The 25,391-nt window shown below is 38.2% G+C and overlaps 1 protein-coding gene across 1 annotated transcript in view; it reads right to left on the minus strand.

The window, feature by feature from the left end:
• Positions 1-12,578: 12,578 nt before the first annotated feature.
• Positions 12,579-25,391, minus strand: part of LOC126767402 (GTP-binding protein Di-Ras2-like) — a 71,015-nt gene continuing 58,202 nt past the window's right edge. The window contains exons 6-9 of the mRNA XM_050484930.1: positions 14,766-14,877; positions 14,381-14,655; positions 12,949-13,114; positions 12,579-12,883 (exon numbers count right to left, since the gene is read on the minus strand). Of these exons, the coding sequence (XP_050340887.1) occupies positions 14,580-14,655; positions 14,766-14,877 (188 nt within the window). The 3' untranslated portion in view covers positions 12,579-12,883; positions 12,949-13,114; positions 14,381-14,579. The remainder of the gene's footprint in view (positions 12,884-12,948; positions 13,115-14,380; positions 14,656-14,765; positions 14,878-25,391) is intronic.

Below are 25,391 nucleotides of genomic sequence, written 5' to 3' on the forward strand. Positions count from 1 at the left end.
TAAAGTGATAGTGAGTGAATAATTGAAAAAGCAACAGTGGGTGTACATTTAACTATTGGGAAATTTGAAAATTTAAAAAAGCTATTTGCAATTTTGTGTTTGAGTTTTCTCTTGCTGATATTTTAAATGATGATTATGTTTTTTAGAACTAGTTCAAATCTAGTTTTCCAAATCCATATGACAATGCTTAGAAACAAGAAGATAAACATTTCAATCAAACTGAATTTTATTGCTAAAATTTAATAAATTGTGGCTGATAAAAGACAATTATAAAATATACTTTTTCTCAGTTTATCAGTATACCCTGACGCTTAAGGCTTATGGCAGCTTATTTTCTTTAGTTTATTTATTAATTTTGTTACCAAAAAGACGGTAAATCATATCTGCTTCACACCTATTTGGTAATTATCATTTTCGACACAAATTCCAATACACTTAAGGGGGTATTCTGGTCTAGAAGATTAAAAAAATCGGATTTTTTTTATATTTTCAAAGTTTAACTATTCAAGAATATGTGTACAAGAGGATTTTTCAAAATTCAAATTATTTTCGGAGATATAGGCATTTTTCTGACCCGGCATCCAAACTGGTTCGGCCGGAACTAATCGAACAAAAGACATTACGCGAAACTTTAAACGCGTTTTTCTCAAAACTGACTTTTTCGGAACGATACCCACGATTTCTCAGGTTCTACTGTACCGATTTACTTGAAATTTTTACAGAGTCTTCTTTATAGGCTTGTCTATGGTTGGAACTAGCCCCGTCCTCTAATTTTTATTTTTTATTATTTTTAAAAAATTCGAAATAGTCAGAAAAAGTGATCCAAAAAAACTGTTTTTTCAGGCAGTCGCCATTTTGTAAAATAAAAGTTTTCCCACTTTTCCGTAGTTCCGGCCCTTGCGACATTATTCTAGATTAATAATCTTTCTTTTTTTTTAGGTTGCAGATAACTAGGAGGGTTGAAATCATGGGTAAGGTCACGTGGAAATTTTTAGAGACCCCCCACTTCGTCAGCTCATAATTTTTGAAATTGTTTACTTTTTATAGTTTTTAATTTTTTTCTGAACTCTTCTAAAATTATCAAATAACTAATCAAAAAATGGATACTAAAAATATAAATTGCCTTTTTTAACGACACTTTAAAAATTACCTGAAATTCATGCTTCTAGACCAGAATACCCCCTTAAGCATTTTCATGCTTTTGGATGCACTTTATTCTCACACAAAAACGGATGCCATTAAAGCTGCCTGAGGACAGCGAATGGAAGCACACAGCCAATCATAGCAATCAACAACACATTTCGCTCCACTCTTGGCATTGATAGCCCATAATATATGCACATACATGTGTATCATTCTAGAAAAAATACCAGTTAGTGCACTAATATGAGCTGTTTCGAAATATACGAGTTTCAAAATAGAATGGCCGGTTTGTAAATAAATTACTACAAAAATTTTGGCTTTTACCAATTTTCAATTTATTTATTAATTATTTTATAAATTTATTTTGAAAGTAAGATTACCAAATTCGCAACATTTTAATTTAAGCTGAATAAAGATTGCTTTCATAATTTTTTATGTTATAACTTATTTACATGAGACTTAAATATTTATGACCAAGATCTTAGAATTGATCTCTCGTGAATTTTCCTTGGCCGGAAGAAAGTTAGAAGACTTACTAGTTGGGTTCCATTTCCTTTAACATTCCAACTATTTTTGCTCGCTGCTGGGCGAATGGGTATTTTCAATGATTGCTGCATTAGCAATAATGTTCGACATTTATCCGCCGCCATGGGAAATCACATAACTAACACACCATATGAGCCTGTCAATGAATTCATTGAAGCAAATCAATCGGCAAACCACAAAAATGTGGAATCATGGAATTGTACAACAATCAAACAGCTGGTACATTTAAAGTGCAGATGTATGTCAGGCACAAAATGGAAATAAAATCAATTTACCATTTTTGGGGATACATACAACTATATATAATAATATATATGCTTAACAATACACAAATGCATACAAATAGCTTACGGCAAAACGGATGTGTGTTCAATAAAAATGTGGTCGACAAAACGATATATCTGTGTGTCAAAAATGGGTTGAGTGGGGTCGGTATCATATACCAAATATAGATGTGTGAGTTAATATGTGAGTTAGTAGCATTGAAAGAGCGTGTTTTATTAATAACGGTAATTTTTTTTTGCTTAGAATTAATGAAATTCGATAGAAGCTTGCGATATAACTAATAAACAGCTTTAATTTGTGAAAGTTGCCTGAGTATTAAATGTTCGGTTATACCCGAATTTAGCCATTTCTTATTTGCTTACGAATTAATACCGATTTGAAGAACACACTATAAGTTCAAAATGTTTTTAAACATAATTGCATACGAGACTAAAAACTGTGAAGCAGTGTTTGAGCGTCCTTTATCTGCTGTAATGTACTTTCAGTGAGTGAATAACCGCTTGCTATACTTACGTTGAACTTACACCTTCTTACATATTTACATTATATAAATAAGATTTTCAATCTTTTCCTTGCTGATCGGTTATCTTTGCCCTTCGCTGAGTGGAAATTAACTTCATACTTCGAAAGGCTCCACGCTGCGTGACGAAGCGCTGACGTAATTGCAAACACAAACACACGTGGTTAAAAATGCCCTGGACGACTTATTAGCTGAAGGGAGGAAGTAAAGCATCGGGAAACAAGTAGATTATGTTGCAGTGACGTGCAATATGGGCTATCTTTTGCAACAGATAACGAAAAAACTGGGCAGCAATAAAAAGTGATCAAAAGTACATGCACACACACATTCAAGTTCTCACGTCCCTTCATATATACGAGCACATTTTAAGCCCTGTAAGTGACTTCACATAAGTGAGCTCATATGCTCCGCATCAGTTCAACTCAGTTCAGCTCGGCGCTATTCGGCTTTGTGATGATTACAACGAACTGCAGCTCACTGAAGTGGAAGAATGCAAATGCACGCACTTCATACAACAACAAAAACAGACGGCGGATCGAAAGCGGTAATGCAATTGGGTCATAAGTGTGAAAACTGCAAAATTTCGCTGTAATCCTTTTTCTCTCTGTTGTTGTATTTTGGATTAAAAGGCAGTTAATTTCACTTAAAATTTTTGCGCTCCTGAATGTCCTTTGTAGGTCACCGAAGGTAAAAAGTAGAGTCGTCTATCGCCGAAGCTACGTTTCAGGGGTGGAAACATTTAAAATACCGAACTAAGATTAGAAAACACTAGGCAGCGATCTTTATTCATAATAAAAGGTTGTAAAAGCAATTTAATTTTTAAGCCTGGTTATATATATGAATATAAAGCAAGGCAGGTCAACATAATATATCATTAGGCGCATATCTCGTGCCATGCAAGTAACACTACATCAATAAAACGTACACTAACACAACCACAGGAACATATATGCAAATATGTATGCATACAACATTTGCATAATCGACTGCACAATGGAGTACACGGCGTATGCGTGATCAGGCAATACTATTCACAGCAGTGATGTTACGTATACGCCATGGACAACAAATATAAAAAAAAACATATGGTAAAGATGTGCATAGCTATATTCGTTGAGACAGTGCGAACTGAAAGATCTATGCTCATATATATGACCGTGGGTTTATAGGCCGTTTTTTATTTTCGTCTGAACACTTTCCTTGTTGTGTTGGCACAGGTTTCTAATATAATTTACAATTCATGAACTTTAGTTCATCAGTTGACCGACTGGGGCTTGCAAGACCAAACCAAATGTACGCAAACGACTGTATTCTGTAAAATAAAAGAATAGAAAACATTACATTCCCGTGAGTTAGTAGAGTTTGCTCTTTAGATCTTGTCGGAGCAGCGACGCAACTGGGCGGCTTATATCCATCAGAGTGTGTGCGTTTATGGAAAATGTGTCAATAGCCCATTAGCGTCTAGATGATGACTTAAATTACGCGCAATAACATAAAAAAACAGTGAAACTTCAATTTGTCTACTCATCGATACAGCTGCATATGTGAAGAGGAAGCGATAAAAAGTGCTGGACGTTTTGTAGTGAAAATATGCGGGGTGCGTCGCTGGTGAGATGCAGCACATTTAACTGAACCTTAAAAGCTCATAACTGCTTTTCCTTTCATCAAATTCTCTTCTAGGCTTGGAGTCACTAATGGGATTATTATTATTATTTAAAGTAAATTTTTAAATTACAACAAGAATAATAAGTTTTTTTTTATATTTAAAAAATATTACAATTCTTGGCAATAACGCAGCCTTGTGCAATTTTTTAATACAAGAAACTGTTAGCGCCTAAAAAAAAAGAGCAACCTGCGAGACCACAAAATAATGACAAATGCCGATACGATGCACCAGCTTGTCGACAAATGACCTTCTCTTGCATACAAATATGATATAATATACACTTTTGTATATACATTTGTATGCTTGTCACACTATGGGATGTATATTGACATAAACTTAGCACAGTTAGAGCGGCCAAGTGGGTTGTTTGGCTTCATTTTGCAGTGCTAAAGAATCACGTTTACTGTCGTAAGTCCACACACATACACTCACAGTTATACTCAAAGCGAACGCGTAATTTACATACAAAAAGCTCAATTCTTTCTATGCTATTAAATTTGTATTTTTTAAAGAGTGCCATCTATTGAATACTTACTCAATGCAGCCAACAGTTAACGTCATCCGTTAGAATAATTTGGAACTAACGGATAATTGTGACTGTCAAATAATAGAAAAATAATTTGGAATAAAATATTCAATTATTCTTACTTTTTCAATTTTTAGTGTTAGCATTACAGGCCACGTAGTACTTAAAGTACTCAAGTATAAATTAAATTCTTTTATAGTATTGAATCATAACTGGCTCAGTGAGCGGGCTATTTTGTCAGCCAAAAATGTTGATGTTGACGAAATTAACTTCCAAATACAACAGTTGTTACCAGGCGATCTGATATCTTTTAAATCAATCTATATAAATCAATTATAATCAATATATATTTGGAGGATGGGGTCATGTGTAGAAGTTCACGCAAGTGAGGAAAGTTCTCTGATCGCCATTCACTTGGGAGTGGCCAGAAACGATTCTTTTACATATGACTCAAGCAGCTCACGACTTCCGGTCTTTGACCAAGTATCCTCTGGGTAGCCTAAGAACATCCGTTCGAAGGTGAGCTAAAGAGAGAAGGCGAAACATCCCCTGCATAGGGTTGTGCGCTGGGTTTGGGACCCGCCACGTAAAAAGCCTATCCCAATGAAAAGCGACAAACAGCCTCGGATGAGAAACCCCTTTTTGATGACGACCATGGCAAACGAAATAATGATAACGATATCAGGGCATGCACCTGGAATGTCCGGTCCCTTAATTGGGAAGGTGCCGCTGCCCAGCTGGTTGATGTCCTCGTGAAAATAAAGGCTGACATCACCGCCGTCCAAGAAATGCGATGGACGGGACAAGGACAGAGACGAATATCTCCTTGTGACATTTACTACAGTGGCCATATAAAGGAGCGCAAGTTTGGTGTGGGATTCGTGGTGGGAGAGAGACTCCGTCGCCGAGTACTATCATTCACTCCGGTGAATGAACGTCTAGCCACAATCCGCATCAAAGCGAGGTTCTTCAACATATCACTGATCTGCGCCCACGCTCCGACGGATGAGAAGGACGATGTGACCAAAGATGCCTTTTATGAGTGCTTGGAACGCACTTATGAGAGATGCCCCCGCCACGATGTCAAAATCGTGCTTGGCGACTTTAACGCCATGGTGGGCAAAGAAGGTATCTTTGGCACTACGGTCGGTAAATTCAGCCTCCACGAGGAAACATCCCCAAATGGGTTGAGGCTGATCGACTTCGCCGGGGCCCGAAATATGGTTATCTGTAGTACTAGATTCCAGCACAAAAAAATTCATCAAGCTACCTGGCTGTCTCCGGATCGAAAAACTACCAACCAGATCGATCATGTTGTGATAGACGGAAGACACGTCTCCAGTGTTTTAGATGTGCGTGCGCTCCGAGGCCCTAACATCGACTCGGACCACTATCTTGTTGCAGCCAAGATTCGCACCCGCCTCTGTGCAGCAAAAAACGCACGCCAACAAACACAAGGAAGGTTCGACGTCGAAAAGCTGCAATCACAACAGACTGCCAAACGATTTTCTACTCGGCTTGCACTCCTGCTCTCTGAGAGCACTCATGAACAACTCGGTATAAGGGAACTGTGGGACGGCATTTCAAACTCCTTACGTACAGCTGCATCCGAAACCCTTGGTTTTCGGAAAGTGCAAAAGAACAACTGGTACGACGAGGAGTGTCGTGCCGCAGCGGAGAGAAAACAGGCTGCCTACCTCGCAACGTTACGATCGACCACTACACGTGCGGGATGGGATAGATACCGTGAATTGAAGAGGGAAGCGAGACGCATCTGCAGACAGAAAAAGAAAGAGGCCGAAATGCGTGAGTATGAAGAGCTTGATAAGCTGGCCGACAGGGGTAATGCTCGAAAATTCTACGAAAAAATGCGGCGGCATATAGAAGGTTTCAAGACCGGAGCATACTCTTCTAGAACCCCGAAGGTGATCTAGTGACCGATGCCCAGAGCATACTTAAATTATGGAGGGAACACTTCTCCAGCCTGCTGAATGGCAGAGAATGCACAACGCCAGGAGAAGGCGAACCCGATTCCCCAATCGATGACGATGGAGCAGACGTCCCATTGCCGGACCATGAAGAAGTTCGAATAGCAATTACCCGCCTGAAGAACAACAAAGCGGCGGGGGCCGATGGATTGCCGGCCGAGCTATTCAAACACGGCGGCGAAGAACTGATAAGGAGCATGCATCAGCTTCTTTGTAAAATATGGTCGGACGAAAGCATGCCCAACGATTGGAATTTAAGTGTGCTATGCCCAATCCATAAAAAAGGAGATCCCACAATCTGCGCCAACTACCGTGGGATTAGCCTCCTCAACATCGCATATAAGGTTCTATCGAGCGTATTGTGTGAAAGATTAAAGCCCACCGTCAACAAACTGATTGGACCTTATCAGTGTGGCTTTAGACCTGGAAAATCAACAACCGACCAGATATTCACCAGGCGCCAAATCTTGGAAAAGACCCGTGAAAGGAGAATCGACACACACCACCTCTTCGTCGATTTCAAAGCTGCTTTCGACAGCACGAAAAGGAACTGCCTCTATGCCGCGATGTCTGAATTTGGTATCTCCGCAAAACTAATACGGCTGTGTAAACTGACGTTGAGCAACACGAAGAGCTCCGTCAGAATCGGGAAGAACCTCTCCGAGCCGTTCGATACCAAACGAGGTTTCAGACAAGGCGATTCCCTATCGTGTGACTTTTTCAACCTGCTTCTGGAGAAAATAGTTCGAGCTGCAGAACTTAGTAGAGAAGGTACCATCTTTTATAAGAGTGTACAGCTGTTGGCGTATGCCGATGATATTGATATCATCGGCCTCAACACCCGCGCCGTTAGTTTTGCTTTCTCCAGGCTGGACAAGGAAGCACAGAAAATGGGTCTGGCAGTGAACGAGGGCAAGACGAAATATCTCCTGTCATCAAACAAACAGTCGTCGCACTCTCGACTTGGCACTAACGTCACTGTTGACAGTCATAACTTTGAAGTTGTAGATAATTTCGTCTATTTAGGAACCAGTATTAACACCACCAACAATGTCAGCCTGGAAATCCAACGCAGGATTGCTCTTGCCAACAGGTGCTACTTCGGACTGAGTAGGCAATTGAAAAGTAAAGTCCTCTCTCGACGAACAAAAGCTAAACTCTATAAGTCGCTCATAATTCCCGTCCTGCTATATGGTGCAGAGGCTTGGACGATGTCAACAACTGATGAGTCGACGTTGCGAGTTTTCGAGAGAAAAGTTCTGCGAAAGATTTATGGTCCTTTGCGCGTTGGCCACGGCGAATACCGCATTCGATGGAACGATGAGCTGTACGAGATATATGACGACATTGACATAGTTCAGCGAATTAAAAGACAGCGGCTACGCTGGCTAGGTCATGTTGTACGAATGGACGGAAACACTCCAGCTCTGAAAGTATTCGACGCTGTACCCGCCGGGGGAAGCAGAGGAAGAGGAAGACCTCCACTCCGTTGGAAGGACCAAGTGGAGAAGGACCTGGCTACGCTTGGAATATCCAATTGGCGCCACGTAGCGAAAAGGAGAAACGACTGGCGCGCTGTTGTTAACTCGGCTATAATCGCGTAAGCGGTGTCTACGCCAATTAAGAAGAAGAAGATATTTAGATTTGGAATATGAATGCTTTTCTCATGGTCAACTATATGTTGCATGTTCACTTGTAGGAAAACCGTCGAATCTATTTATGTTAGCTAAATACGGATTAAACAAAAATGTTGAGCACTTTGAGCTAAATTAAATTAAGACTAAATATATTTATAATTCAAAATATTGAATATTATTCTTAAAGATCTAAGACTATTTGCTAGAAATTCAAATAAAAAAAAGTATTTTTTAAATGAATTCTTTTGTATTAACTCTTGCCAAATTCAATAGTATGAAAATTTGCTTTAGTCGCATTAAAAGTACTTCCCTTTCAAATTCCAACCATTGGATTCTTATATCAGCTTCTCAGTTTTCTTTCGTACATAATAATTTCATTAGAATAAGGCGTAACTGTTCCCCGTGAAGAGTTTACTACAATGTAATATAACAAAAAATTTAGCCAAAGCAACGCGTGACCGGGTCTGCTAGTTATATTACGAGTATATACCATATTCTGTAAAAATGGATGAAACTGGATATCAACCACGTCCAATTACCGAATAACAAACTTTTAAATATATTGTCTCTTACGCTCAAGAACGGTCAAAATCGTACTATAACTCTTAATGTACCCAGACAGAAGATATGTATGTGGATCCAAGTGAACCATTTCCATTTCGAGATTCCCCACTTTTTCATGTAAAGAACACGTACATTTCAAAATTAATGGGGAATGTTTATTATCATTCGAAAGAGCATTATCTGGCATTTATTTTATGCACATTATCTCTTTGAAACGTTGGCGCGGCTACATTTCATTTGGTCCATCCGTTGAGTCCAATTTTCGGTGACTCATGTGAGCATTTCGGCTGGTCGAGGGCCTGAATTGAAGTGCGATTGACCGCATATACTTATCTTACGGTGTGTATCACAGGATCAATCCAATCGACCGACCCAAGACCTGAAATAATCCGCTCACCAAAGTTTTCTCTCAATAAATCCATGGATTGATGCGATTTGAGGGAAGTGGAGCCATCTTGTCGAAACATGTACCGATGATTCAAACGGCCCACTAACCACACTAAACTGTTGTTTTTTTCTGGATAAAATGGAAGTTCTTGAATTTATTCAGGTTGCTCCTCGTCCCAAATGTGGCAATTTTGCTTGTTTACATACCCACAAAGCTAGAAATGGGCCTCATCGCTGAACAAGCGAATCCTTCGAAAACTTCGGATCTTCTTGGAACTTTTCCAGAGCCCATAGAGCAAAGCGATGTCGCTCGGGAAGGTAGAGTGGTTTCAGTTCTTGCATAAACTGTACTCTGTGCTTTCGCCAAGTAGTTCCGTACGTCAGTCCGAGTTGCGGCGAACGGCGCCGAATCGACTAAACACTCTCAACTATGACTGGTGTATTTTCTTCACTGCGTACTGGAAGTGATCTGTTCGGTCGAATATTATCCAGTAATGAATGCTTGGTCTCAAGATGAGTAAGATGTTTCGAATAGGACTCTCTGTAGGTCGATTATGTTGACCATGGGTTGAGCGAAGCACGCGAAACACATTCTTTACAGAATGTAAATTTTCGTAATAAAGTTGAACGATTTGTAAACGTTGCTCAGGTGTTTGTCTATCGATGATGAGATGCCAAACTAAACTGAACAAAAATAACATGACAGCTTGACCAGACTCCGGCGTCATCTGTCAAGAAAATGGCTATAAAGGTATCGCTACTTGGATGACCTGCTAAGTCATTGCGTAGCGAGCATTTCGGTTTTAATTCAATTATCTATTTACGGTTTGAATCTCATACGACTAAATAGGGTTGAGTCTTATCTTATATAGCTTGCTCTTTAGACTCAGATGGGATCCTGACCTTAGGAGCCACTACAAACACATACAGTTCTGGGTGTAGCAGTAGGGTTGCCACTCGAAGCCAGCAGAGCAGTGTCATCCGCATAAGTTGCAGTAATTGTAAAATCTGAATTGATCATTGGGAGAGCCGCAGTGTATATATATATATATATATATATTATATCCGACCATGAAGAAGTTCGAATAGCAATTGCCCGCCTCAAAAACAACAAAGCGGCAGGGGCCGACGGACTACCGGCCGAGCTATTCAAACACGGCGGCGAAGAACTAATAGGGTGCATGCATCAGCTTCTTTGTAAAATATGGTCGGACGAAAGCATGCCCAACGATTGGAATTTAAGTGTGCTATGCCCAATCCATAAAAAAGGAGACCCCACAATCTGCGCCAACTACCGTGGGATTAGCCTCCTAAACATCGCATATAAGGTTCTATCGAGCGTATTGTGTGAAAGATTAAAGCCCACCGTCAACAAACTGATTGGACCTTATCAGTGTGGCTTTAGACCTGGAAAATCAACAACCGACCAGATATTCACCATGCGCCAAATCTTGGAAAAGACCCGTGAAAGGAGAATCGACACACACCACCTCTTTGTCGATTTCAAAGCTGCTTTCGACAGCACGAAAAGGAGCTGCCTTTATGCCGCGATGTCTGAATTTGGTATCCCCGCAAAACTAATACGGCTGTGTATACTGACGGTGAACAACACAAAAAGCTCCGTCAGGATCGGGAAGGACCTCTCCGAGCCGTTCGATACCAAACGAGGTTTCAGACAAGGCGACTCCCTATCGTGTGACTTCTTCAACCTGCTTCTGGAGAAAATAGTTCGAGCTGCAGAACTAAACAGAGAAGGTACCATCTTCTATAAGAGTGTACAGCTGCTGGCGTATGCCGACGATATTGATATCATCGGCCTCAACACCCGCGCCGTTAGTTCTGCTTTCTCCAGGCTGGACAAGGAAGCACAGAAAATGGGTCTGGCAGTGAACGAGGGCAAAACGAAATATCTCCTGTCATCAAACAAACAGTCGTCGCACTCGCGACTTGGCTCTCACGTCACTGTTGACAGTCATAACTTTGAAGTTGTAGATAATTTCGTCTACTTAGGAACCAGTATTAACACCACGAACAATGTCAGCCTGGAAATCCAACGCAGGATTGCTCTTGCCAACAGGTGCTACTTCGGACTGAGTAGGCAATTGAAAAGTAAAGTCCTCTCTCGACGAACAAAAACTAAACTCTATAAGTCCCTCATAATTCCCGTCCTGCTATATGGTGCAGAGGCTTGGGCGATGACAGCAACCGATGAGTCGACGTTACGAGTTTTCGAGAGAAAAATTCTGCGAAAGATTTATGGTCGTTTGCGCATTGGCCACGGCGAATATCGCATTCGAGGGAACGATGAGCTGTACGAGATAGACGACGACATTGACATAGTTCAGCGAATGAAAAGCCAGCGGCTACTCTGGCTAGGTCATGTTGTCCGGATGGATGAAAACACTCCAGCTCTGAAAGTATTCGACGCAGTACCCGCCGGGGGAAGCAGAGGAAGAGGAAGACCTCCACTCCGTTGGAAGGACCAAGTGGAGAAGGACCTGGCTTCGCTTGGAATATCCAATTGGCGCCACGTAGCGAAAAAGAAGAAACGACTGGCGCGCTGTTGTTAACTCGGCTATAATCGCGTAAGCGGTGTCTACGCCAATTAAGAAGAAGAAGATATATATTATATGTATGTTTATCATAGGGGAAGAACAAAAAATATAATTTGATGCAAAAACAAACTTACTTGTATTGCACAGACCATTCAACACTAAATAAAGTCATTGCAAAGCTGATATATGTAAATGATTTTATTTCATCACAATTAAATGATTTATTTACAGTTTACTCTTTATTGTAGAAAAATTATAAATCTAATTACTTCAAAATTATGTTTCTAGGAACATGAACATAAGAAACCTCTTGGGCGCAATATTGACCAATCCACAAAGTAGAGAGCCTTTTTTCGTATTCCAAATAGAAATGGATCATCCGCTTTGAATACTTTCTGCTATAAGTGGGCCATGATTTACAGCGGGGAAGGACTTATGGTTGTCATCAGCGACCTTTCAAAACATCTTCTAAAATCGGTAGACTTACTGAGGGGCTTTATCAAAGCCAACTGTAAATTTAAATACAGGATGTTACTCAAACGTATATTTTTAGTTCCAAGTGCTCACAACTAACCTTCTGCAGCCGTTGAACGCGCGTTCAAATTGGCTACGCACCGTAGTTATCATTGCTGTTTGACCGTCGCTTATTCTGAACTCATGGTTCGAAGTTTAGAAGGCATTGATGTGATTAAGTTAATTGGATTTAAGTAAGATTACATTTACCAAAATTGCGCTAGACTAGGTTTTCAAAGCAAGCAGTCGTAGTACGTTTCTGATTATAACCTTAGTTTCTATTTCAACCCACGCTTTCAGTTTGTACAGTATTAGACGCGCAGGCGAATTTCTTCAGCTCTGCTTCGGAATCGAAATACGCTTTATCATTAACATGTACAGGTCCGGTCATCCCGACCATTCGAAACTTCGGAGCTTCATCTGCTGCTTTGGAACTTTCAAGAAAACTAATCTGCAGCAAAGCCGGTGAAAAGACGACACCTTTCAGTTGGGCCGGCCGTTACCATGTTGATTAGGATTGCAGTGATGAGTGTAGATACGACTAGCACACCGGCTGAAAAATATAAACCAAATATGTTAAAAGCTTTCACGTCAAATTTCTACTAAGCGTTTTCTAACCTATCTTTTAAAAACCCACGATTATTTCTGAGGATTTTATTTAAGTACTGCGTATTCTTCGTTTTCGTGTGTACTTCCTCCGGTGCTCTGTAAATTACCGTTATCAAGCGTGTGAGTTATCAAGGATCTATATGCGAGGTATGCGACGTTTGACCAAAAATAAGCTCTAAAACGAATATGAAAGGAAAAAACGTTATAAAATACTAAAAAGAAGCATTAAATTGTTGAAAAAAATAAATAATTATAATGCAGTGGTATATTTATACCCTGAACAGGGTATATTAAGTTTGTCACGAAGTTTGTACGACCCAGAAGGAATCGTCGGAGACCCTATAAAGTATATATATAAATGATCAGTATGTCGAGCTGAGTCGATTTAGCCATGTCCGTCTGTCTGTCCGTCTGTCGTCTGTATATATACGAACTAGTCCCTCAGTTTTTAAGATATCGTTTTGAAATTTTGCGAACGTCATTTTCTCTTCAAGAAGCTGCTCATTTGTCGGAACGGCCGATATCGTCGGATCACTATAACATATAGCTGCCATACAAACTGAACGATCGGAATCAAACGTTCTTGTATGGAAAACTTTTGCAGTTGACAAGATACATTCACAAAATTTGGTATAAATAATTTTCTAAAGCAACAATGTAATCTTCGAAGAAATTGATCAGATCGGTTAACTATAGCATATAGCTTTCATACAAACTGAACACATAGTTACTAACAGAAATGCATCTGTGAAGGGTATTTAGCTTCGGTGCAACCGAAGTTAACGATTTTCTTGTTTAAATGAAAAATATGGTTGTTTTATGTACAATATTATGTGTTTACGCAATCCTATACTTTATAGCTGAAAAAACCCAAATGTTTTACGCAAAATTAAGTACATAAAAAACAAGTCAGTTATTGGTATTTGAACCAAAAGTGTTTATAATTCTCTTTTAATGCTTATTAAAAAAATTCGCTTATCATTTTAATAATTATTTGTTAAATTTGAATAACAACTAACCATTAAACTACAATAGAAATATTTTTAGTAAATAATGTAAAATTTGTTGACATATCTTTTTAATTTTTTCAAACCTTTAATGTGTCGCTTTTTAATCACAATAACTGCCTGCCTATACATACATACACACCTGCAAAAGTATGTTTGTATATGCGCAAAAAGGCATATATAACAACACACACATACATTTTTATCAACAAAACCGTAGCTATTTTCCGTCTAATCTACGTCATTTGCTTTATTTTTGTTATTATTATATATTATTTTATATAAGAAGAATAGTTCGAATTAAGTGTTCATATCAAAATGTGTATTTTTTTCGATTAGATTTGACGACTGTTAATTAAAATTGTACATATTCACAATGTGCACACACACGCGTCTATGCCTACTTACTTGCACACTAACACCAGCATGCACACATTCGCCCATTCCTCTGTAGACAATTGTGACTTTGAGTTTCTCCTTTTTTTTTGCTGCTTATTGTTGCTTGTTTTTGTTGATGTTGTTGTCCGTTAGCTTCTGTGATTTATTATTTATTATATAATTATATATATTCGCTAGCGCTCTTCATAGAATTTTCGCCCAATTAATCTTTCACGCTTGCCTCCTTCCGCTGCGTTATTGCAAATTACAGTCATCGGACGCGTTGTTGATTTGCTGTTTTGTTTTGCGTGATGCACGGCGTATGAGTGACCTGCAATTTGTAGCATATACTCTATTAGCCATTCATCTGCTCCACACCCAGCAAAGCAAGCGGTGTGTGGGGTGTTCGATATAGAGCAAAAATAGTAATAATATACTGACCTAGATCTGGGCTTTGGCTTGGCATTGGCGCTGCTGGTGGTTGGAATAACAGTTTCGACCAAGCTGGACTTTTTATCACCGGAAACGAAAGGACTGACATTGCGATTCTTGTCTGCGAAAATATATTTGATGTTTATATATAATGCATATTTAATAAAATTTTACAGCAATATTACAAAAATTACAGTTTTCTAGAATGGAAGAAATTGAAATATTACTCAATAAGACTGCTTACGAGTCAGGTGGAGACTACATAGTTGGAGAATTATAGTTCTGAGACTGAGGAGTATTAGAAGGCAGCAAAGAATAGAAGAAATACGACTCATATTCTGCATGTTTATAGTTTATATCATCTAATAATTATAGGTTATGACACATACACTTGGGTACGCAGAGGTTCTAGCACAGGTATTAGTTAAGGTTTATTATTGGCAATTTTGTTTCAAGGATTCTCAAAGTCAGATTTTGTTCCCTCTTTCGTTTTTGTTTTGTATACACAACATTTAAGAGTAGGGTTTGGTGTTCCATTGGGATTGGCAGGTTGTACGAAACACTACCTGTACCAAGATTTTATTTTGACCATATTTCACTGCCATTTGTTGGATCCACAACTTTTCGGACACTTTTCCGATCTAGAGTAATTCAAATATTGTTAAAATAATATTGTTACATAAATATATTAAGGAATTGCATTTTTTATTAAAAATTTGCTAGAAATTGGGTTTGGTTTATTAGCATTGTATCTTGCTTATGTTAGCTCTCTGTCTACAATAGTCTTCAATGTATAAGTTACTATGTGAAGCGCAGTGCTCTTCAAGTTGGTTTGGACCTTAGGAAAGTGGGGTGTTCGTATTGATCATAGGATTATTCTGAAAATTAACGAGGTACATAATTACCTCAACACAGTTTATCAATCAGTTTGTTTTACTGAGACCAATATAATGAGAATGGTGACCAAAAACTAGATAAGGAACATTCCAAAATAAAGTGCGGCTTTTATATATAAATTTTGGATCGCATTTGAAGAGAAATTAGTGAATTTCCACGGAATTTTCGTTCAACTCTATCAAATCCTAAATGATAAATCAAAGAGAAAGACAATAAAAACAATATTTTAATAATTAATAATTAACATTCAACAAAACAAAAAATACATCCATTATCATTGGAGGAAATTGAAGGTTTTATTTAGCATCGTTTGATTGATCCGATTCAAGAAAAATATGCAGTATTTTGTTCGATAACTTGTTACCATTTTAAAAGTAGTTTCATAGTGATAAGCTTGTAGAAATTCTGTAACTTATATTCTAGAAGCAAATGTTGTTACTGCCAGATCATTCGTCATAAGCACGATTCTCCCAAGTTGACAGGAATTTGGCCGGATAAATAATCGGTGAATGTGGGAACAAACAGAACAGGTAGTAATTACTTGGTAACAGGTCCTGACTATAAGCTGAATGAACTAAAACCTGCCAACTACGCTCTGGGAGTTTTAGCGATTTTGGCACCAATTGGAGATTCCAAGGGTAGCCGCGTCTCCTTCACCTGTCTTTCCAACGGAGTGGAGGTCTTCCTCTTCCTTTTCTTTCTCCGGAAGGTATTGCGTCGAATTTTTTCAGAGCTGGAGTGTTTTCGTCCATTCGGACGACATAAAATATGGGCATGGAGACAGTTCCTTTTCGTGCTGCCGAAGGCGGCATTTAAATCGACGAAGGTGTGGTGTGTGTCGATAGATTTTCCAGATAAGGTCCAGTCAGTTTGTTGAAGGTGTGCTCTAATCTTTCACACAGTATGCTTGATAGAAACTTATTTGCGAAGTTGAGGAGGCTTATCCCACGGCAGTTGGTGTAGGTCTCTTTTTTTGTGGACTGGCCAGAGCATTTTAAATTCCAATCATCGGCCATGCTTTCGTCCGACCAAATTCTACAAAGAAAAGTATGCATGCTCCTTATTTGTACTTCGCCGCCGTATTTGAATGGCCGGCCGGCAATCCATCGGCTCCGCCGCTTTGTTGTTCTTCAGACGGGTAATTGCTATTCGAACTTCTTCATGGTTAGGCAATGGAACGTCTGCTCCATCGTCATCGATTGGGGAATCGGGTTCGCCTTCTCCTAGTGTTGTACGTTCACTGCCATTCAGCGGGCTGGAGAAGTGTTCCCTCCATAATTTAGGTATGCTCTGGGCATCAGTCACTAGATCACCTTTGGGGGTTCTGCAAGAGAATGCTCCGGTTTTGAAACCTTTTGTTAGTCGCCGCATCTTTTTGTAGAATTTTCGAGCATTGCCCCTGACGGCCAGCTTGTCAAGCTCTTCGTTCTCACGCATTTCGGCCTCTTTCTTTTTCTGTCTGCTAATGCGGTACCTATCCCATCCCGCTCGTGTTGTGGTCGATTGTAACTTCGCGAGGTAGGTAACTCCTCTAAAAATATTTCCTCTCATAGAGTAGAATACCATTTTGTTGAATTTTTTTTACCATTTTGTAGAGCTTTCAATTTCCTATAAAATCTATGAAACGAAAAATTTTTTCAAGTGGTTGGAAGCGAGATACAAATTCTTCTTTCTGATAATAAGAAAAAATAGAAAACCGTTAGGCGGAGGACTTTCCTCTTACAATTAAAAGCAAATACTTGAAAAATCTTTCTCACCTATTAACCACTTTTTCAGAGTACCAAGCGAAAAAAAAAATTCTTTTTTGTTTATACATACATATATTGTAAATACAAGGTATTTTCCAAAGCAAACAGGACTTTTCGAATTTAGCGCACCATGGTGGCGCCATCTATATGTCGACTCTGCTATTCTTATCGATTGTCCAGTTAGAATTTCATGACATTTCATTGATTGGAAGTGAAGTTAATGCGTTTTAAGTGTCAGTATGCTTGTGTTATGGGTGCGAAATCGAGCTTCGCACAAAGAGCCAACATTAAATTTTGTTTTAAAATTGGTAAAACTTTTACCAAACGTTTTAATTTATGAAACAAGTTTATGGCGATGATTGCTTATTCCGCAGCAGAGTACACGAGTGGTTTCAACGTTTTTAAAGTGGTCGTGAAGACATAAATGACGATCAACATGCCAATTAAAATCCATGATCACCAGAAATTCCATCGAAACAGTGCGTGAATTCATCAAAAATCAGCCGAAATCATCATTGAAATTCATGGAAATGGAATTGAACATCTCCAAAACATCGATTTATCGCATTTTGACCAAACATTTGGGCTTACGAAAGGTGAGTGCACAGTTTGTTCCGCACGAATTGACTGACGACCAAAAATTGATCAGAATCCAACATTCGAAGGACGATTATTGGAGCTAAAACCGTAACTATTAATCTCTTCCCGTATTCACCTGATATGGCACCGTGCGACTTCTTCCAGTTGTTCTGTTTTTTTAAAGGTCCTGTTTACTTTGAAACGAACCTTGTGTACAGCGTTTGCATAATTGCAAATTTTTATCGATTTCTCCATGCTCAACGAGACGTCATTGAAAAATGTCAAGCAAAACCGCTAATATTTGCACTCACTCTATCAATTAAATATTTTATTGCTCAGATTTGCAGGCGCACTCATTGTGACGCTGGCAACAGCTGCTTGATAATATATTGCGTTTTTGAGTGAATTTGAGTATTTTATGGTAACAATGTTGTTGTGTGCAGCCGCTCATACAGCCTCATGAAATAAGCAATTTAGAAGCAATATGCTTAAATTGGAATTTGGAAGTGTAGGGATAAGGCAGTACAGATACATATGTATATGCAGACCGTCCGTTATTTCCGAAGTTGATTGCTTTTTTTTAAACTCCCCCCTGAAGTCGTTTTTGAGGCAAAATTTTCTTTTCCCCTGTATATATAGTAAGATGGCATTTTTTGATATTTGCATTAAGCAAGTAAATCTACAACCTTAAAAAAGTCATATTGTAGTATAAAAGTATTTGCTCTACAAAAAAGATCTGTTTAATTTCTTTCAAAAAATATTTATTAAAAAGTTAGACGCAGTTAAATTTATATCTGAAATTAGCTGAGTATTCATACAAGTGATTTATATATACCTTCTGCGTTGCTTATATGACGTGGTGTACTATATGAATACAATACATTTGATGCATAATTTTATCTGCGAATAACTTTCAAATTAATTTATAAATACACACATGCCTATTCGATGCATAATTTCAATGAAGTACAAGCTAAATAGTGATAAGAGCTCCTTAACAAAAATTAGGTGTTACATGGGTTTCCTCGATCAAAAACCATTATATTTTCAGTAATAAGGATACACATTTTACAAAGAGTTTGTGAAATTTTCAAAGAAAATATTCAAAACTTATTGTTACAATGCTATTTCAGCTATCCCCTTGAAGAAAACATACCTCTGCTTTGAGCTCAGAACTTCATACAAAAGCATCAAAAGTAAAACGAAAAAAGTAAGAACGGACTAAGTTTGAGTATGACCAGACATTTTATACTCTTCAACTTGAAAAGATATCAGCCGGCTCAATACCTGCAGGTGTTGGTCACATTGGAAAATGATCAATCGATTTTAACTATTTTAGCAAGCAACACAACTATTAATAGACCCGCCATTCTAATAACCCATTTCTTACATACAGACATACTAACGGACTTGTCACGCCATATCGAGAAGACCCAAATCAGTATCTCACACGTTGTTCTCAAGCGTTGGGCATCTCTGTGACATCGTTGTGAAGAATTTTGCGAAAAGACCTCGACCTACATCCTTACAAGATCAAATTGAGGCAAGAACTGAAGCCGCTTGCGAATGTCACAATCGATTTATTGAAAACCAAATTTGGTTTGGTGTCTCGGTCGTGCGATTCGACGCCGTTAGACTATTTCCTGTGAGGTTACGTAAAGTCAATGATCTATGCCAGCAAGCCAGTGACGATTGATGAACTTCGTACGAATATCGAACGTAAAATCGCAGCAGTATCGGCCAATTTATGCTTGAAAACCGTCAAAGATTGGGTGAACTTCTGCAAGCGTACCCGTGGTGGCCATGCAAAAGAAACGAGTTCCATACAAAATTGCATCGAATGTACTTTCACACGAATAAAGAATTTCATGATATCTCAAAACGTTTATTTAGAAAAACTTGTCTAGCGCTCTTATTGAAAATCCGTTAAATTATTCTTTTACAAAGAAATATTTGATATAAACAATAGTATCTTGAAATCTACCGGAATTTACTTTTAAAAATTTTCATGAAAAGCTTCGAAATTTATTTACTTTATAGCGCCGAAGATACACACATGTAGCGTCTAGGTGTAAGTGCGTGCCTTTAAATTGCGGTTAACCCGTTTTCAAAAGAGCATTAAATCGCAAAATGCTTTGACGTGTTTTCTCCTAACTAATAGATATTATATGATACGAGTATTATTATCATAAACAGTTTCTCTTTTCTTTTGAGCACCACCTTTCGGTTCTTTTCAATTTCTAGGAAAAATTCTGCGGATTTTCTAAATGAAGTGAGTCACTTGACTGACTGAAATCTTGTGATGCAAGTGAAGAATTTTATATTCATATATAGCAAACCTGCAAAGAAACATTTTGGCATATATATATATAAACAAATGCACGTGAAATCGGGCAAGTTTAAGAACTTTTCAACAAAGCAAACACACACCACTTTTTATGTTTTTGTCATGTATCATCCTCTTGCAACACTTTTTTGCATGTAGACTGTCTGTGCGAGTGTGTTTTCGTTTATGTGAGTGTTATTAGGTTTTCAGCTTAAACTCTGATTTAGTCATACGTGTTTGGTGGCCTTGGCGTGTGAAATATGTAAAACACAGCGCCATTTATGTATACATATGTGTTTGGGTTTGTACAAAAAATTCAACCTGTGTTTGAGATCTTTCATTGTAAAGTTTTTTTCGAAATTTTTAAATCTACTCACGTGTTCCTTTGTCGACCGCATGATTGAGTTTATTACTTCGTTTCTTTATTGCACAAATTTGAAATTAAATTTAATTCGACTTTAAGAAGTATAACAATATTGGAAACAAGTAAGAAACGGTTAAGTTCAGATGCAAACGAACTTTTTATACTCTAGCAGTTTGCTTATTAAAAATGTTACAACCGAATTTAGCCATTCATTAGTTGCTTAATATAAATTTTTGCCAACATATGAAGAGTTTTGTGAAGATAATTCACACTCGAACTGGGATATTGAGCATAAAGTCGGCTAAACTAACGAAAATCATTATATTTAGTATATGGGAGCTGGGGTTTTTTCAAAAAAGGTGCCGTAAACAAGTCTCTTTGAACATGGTGGATCGTGCGAAACTCATGAAGAGAATTATAACTGCCGACGAGACATGGATTTATGAGCTTGACATACAAACAAGTCAACAATCGTCGGAATGGAGGAAAAAAAACGAGCCGAGACCAAAAAAACCACGCCAAATCCGCTCAAAAGTCAAAGTGATGTTCATTATTTCGTTACTGGTGCATCATGAATTTCTTCCAGAGGCACAGATGGTCAATAAGGAGTTCTATTTGGCCATATTGAAGCGTTTACGTGAGAACAATCGCCTAAAAGGGCCGGAATTGGGGAAGGACAATGTATGGATTTTATACGATGATAATGCACCACCACATCGAGCCAGGATTGTGACCAACCACCGTATTCATCAATTTTGGCTGCGTGTGATTTTTTCTTGTTCCCTAAATTGAAACTGCCGCTCCGTTGAACCCGTTTTCAGTAGATCCAAGTTATAATTAAATTCACTGGGGGAGCTGTTGCTATAGTCTGATTTCGACCACTTTTAGACCCAAAATCCGATTACCATCTGGTTATGGTATACCCATTTTCACAGTGTTGGAGATGGATTTGTTCTGAGAAAGTTTGGTTGATATAGCTTAAGTGGCTTGTATATTAGTTAGTTGAACATTAACAATCGACTACTTTTGTGAGTTTGTTTTTTAGTTATAACACTTTGAGACACATAATTCAATTTCCGCCTAGTCAAAATCTTAGATATATCGGAAACTTCTTTTTAATGGTATTACCTACTAGTAAAACGGGTAAACATTCTTTGAATTATTGCACAAAAACCGAGGGACTAGTTCGCATATGCACAAATGGACAGACACTGGGCACTGCAGGCTCAATAAACACCTGTCCAACGCGGGCATGTCCTCTTGTGCAAACTGGCGGTTTCGCGACATGGAACTTGAAACTCCTAAACATTTGATTCTGGATAGCCCAGCAATTTGTAGAAGCAGGCTCAAGGGTCTTGGAGCCATCTACGTAGACAGCGATCATATCATCTTCATTGCGCCCAGCAAGTTCCTGGAATTTATCAGAATGCTGGGTCTTTGTGACCATATGTGATAGAGGAGAGGGCGCAATAAATCATAGGTCGCGGTGCAAAACCTCAATTGATTTCTATTTCTAACGGACAGATGTTTGGAAGGACAGATGGTGGGTATTAAAGCGGGTCGATGTTTTTCATAGAAAATCGTGAACAGTTTTGCTTTAGAGAGAGAGAGTTCTAAATTCGATTTTGAGCCAGCAATATTAAACAATCCAAGTTTAAATAATCTTAATAGTCGGTTATATGAGAGATATGCAATACAGTATTCCGATCTGACCGTTACTATCATCTATGTATTAAATTTCATACGGGAATCTAAAACCCTGTCGAACAAATTTGTATGTTTTCTCAAAATTTCGCCTTAAGAAGCGCTGATTCGAAATAGATTTTGGACCCATTGTGTATTAGGCAAAATTGTTCAGAATGATCCGGATACGCGATTTTTCAGCCTTTTGGATCCTTGTAAATCGACCCGCTCTAATATACATACATTGTTAAATTAACTTAGCTCGCCACGTTGACGAATTATACACCTTATAGGGTGTCTGTCATTTCCTTTTGGGTGTTACAAACTACGTGTTCAGGGTATGAAATGTGAAATTAAAACATGTAACCAAAAACATTTCGAAATCGGTAGTGGATTTCAAGCCAAACAGCTAAGTAGAGTAACAAAAAAAAACTGTTTATATCGCTATAAAACTTAACAAAGCATACAAATTTTAAATTTCGGCTAATTGCCCGGCATTTTGATTGCCCGCGTTTAACACAACACTACAACTTCCACGCTGGCTAAATTTAATGAGGCAACTTTGTCGCAAAAATCAACAGCAGCAATGAATACTAAGCGGCGGCGCACAGTGGTGCCGCTTCATACAATCCGCGGCAAAAAATAGAAGGAATCGAGGTAGGGCTTTGAAATTTGGCACACATCTCTCATATTGCCAAATTAGATGAAAAAAAAAATTGTTAAAATCCGCCCACAACCACGCCCACCTCCCATATAACACAAAAATCAAAAATCATCCTACAGTAACAAAATTTTGTACAGTGTAATATTTTGTAAATTTAAGCTTGTCCAGAAAAAAATGAAGCAAATCCGCCCACAATTACGCCCATCTCCCATATAATATAATCACAAAAGTTGCAATATTTTCGCTGTTATCACAGCTAGTTGTAGTAGATTAAAATGCTAATTACTCATGAATTGGCAGCTAATGGCAATTTTTTTTTCTATCGATTAAGGAGATTTTAAAGTTTATTTTGTGTAAGTGGCTAACCTGCGCGCTCCTGCGCACAATAGTTATATTCTGTTGAAGTTGTGAAATATATGATTTTTTTGGACCATGAAAAAACATCATATTAAAAAAATCTTGAAAAAAAAAGTATACATTTGATGATGTAAATCATATCTATAACATTGGTTTTAATAAACAGAAACTTTACAATTGGTATTTTATAGTTAACTTTTGAGTTTTAACCTTTGCAATATTCATCACATTTTTCTGAGTAACTTTGCGTTGATTCTTTGTTGGACTTTGAAGTTCTCCCAACAAAAAACCATTGAATATATCAAGCCCAAGTATTCGGACAATGTTATTTGATTAGTTCTTAGCTTAAATTGAAAAGATGGTACAAATTTGGAATGATAATAAAAATCCTTTTTTTCCGCTCTGGCACCACTGTGCGGCGTGCCGCAGACAAAATTAAGTAAAGTATTAAAACTGCAGAAAGAAAATAAAAAACAAAAAGCAAAAATTAAATAAATATTAAAGTAATCTAAACCACCAGACGTATATAGTGTATAAAAAAGACATAAAAACTGAAAAACAAAATTATAAAACGGAAAACAGCAAATTATACAAAACAACAATCAAAGTAATGTATGTACATATTTAGTTAATAAAGGAAAAATATTGAAAATCAATTTACACAACTTATCCACTAAAGTAGCTTTCTTTGAGCAATTACTTGCTTTCTCTTCTCCCGCACTAACCTCTGAGCTAGAAGGCCACTCGTCACTCATCGTACTGTCGAGCGTCAGTACAAGCAATTATGGGCCAATAACCGAAAGATATGCAGGGCCGAGGGACAGCGGTTGATTGCCGCATGGTCGAAAGCGCTGTTTACTAAATCGTCAACCGTTCACTTTGTCGAAATAAACTGGTGCGAAAAGATATTTCTCAACAGCAGGAAAGGAGAAGAAACCAACTGAGCAGCAGCAACTCTAATATAAAAGAAAACTGCCAATAGTGTCAGAAAGGGTAGTTAGCAGTGCTTGGGGTGAAGGTGCCAAACTCTGTTGCAGGAAGCATTGGCTTGTTGGAAATAACGATAACTTTCGAACTTTTCTAAATTTGTTAATTGAAGCATAAACTACAATCGGCGATATCCTCATACTCTGGGCGGATTTTTATAACTGATGGGCAATATTTACGATTATGTGACCATTGCTTTTTTCTTGAAGCAACTCAGTAAGTTTTCTTTATTTTCAAAGCAGTACTTTCTCCGAATTTCTATGAACATCTCACAGATTGACCAATATTTTCGGCAAACGGCCAACCATATGCACTGGGGTCCACATATTCGATATGAGGAGGGTTGGATAGTCATGTTCCGAATTAGACATTTTTTAGACTCGAGATGGCATAGCACAAAGGCACTATTTGTGGAAATTTTCATCTGAATAACGGGTTTTTCAATAGGGACGCTAAAAATAGACCGATAGGGACAGCAAACGATGTCATATTTTTTCTCGCTATTTTGATATTTCACTTCAGTAATGTTTGCCATTTTATCATGGAAAGATATACGACTTAAGAACGAGTCGAAATGATTAAAATTTACTATCGAAATTCAAAGTCAGTAGCCTCAACTTTGGGTCTGGTGGTGAACGAGGGCAAGACAAAATATCTGCTGTCTTCAAATAAACAGTCGTCGCACTCCCGACTAGGCACCCACATCACTGTTGATAGTCTTAAGTTCGAAGTTGTAGATCATTTCGTCTATCTTGCAACCAGCATCAACGTCAACAACAACGTCAGCCTCTAATTCCAACGCAGAATATCTCTTGCCAAGGCAATTGAGAATTAAAGTCCTCTCTCGACGAACAAAAACAGAACTCTATAAGTCCCTCATTATTCCCGTCCTGCTATATATTGCAGAGGCATGGACGTGACAACATCTGATGAGTAGGTATTATGAGTATTCGAGAAAAAGGTTCTGCAGTGGTCCTTTGGGTCGATAGAACGAAAAGCTGTGTGAGATATACGGCGCCACTGGCATAAG

This window comes from Bactrocera neohumeralis, unplaced genomic scaffold (assembly GCF_024586455.1).
Source record: "Bactrocera neohumeralis isolate Rockhampton unplaced genomic scaffold, APGP_CSIRO_Bneo_wtdbg2-racon-allhic-juicebox.fasta_v2 ctg603, whole genome shotgun sequence".
NCBI lineage: Eukaryota > Metazoa > Arthropoda > Insecta > Diptera > Tephritidae > Bactrocera > Bactrocera neohumeralis.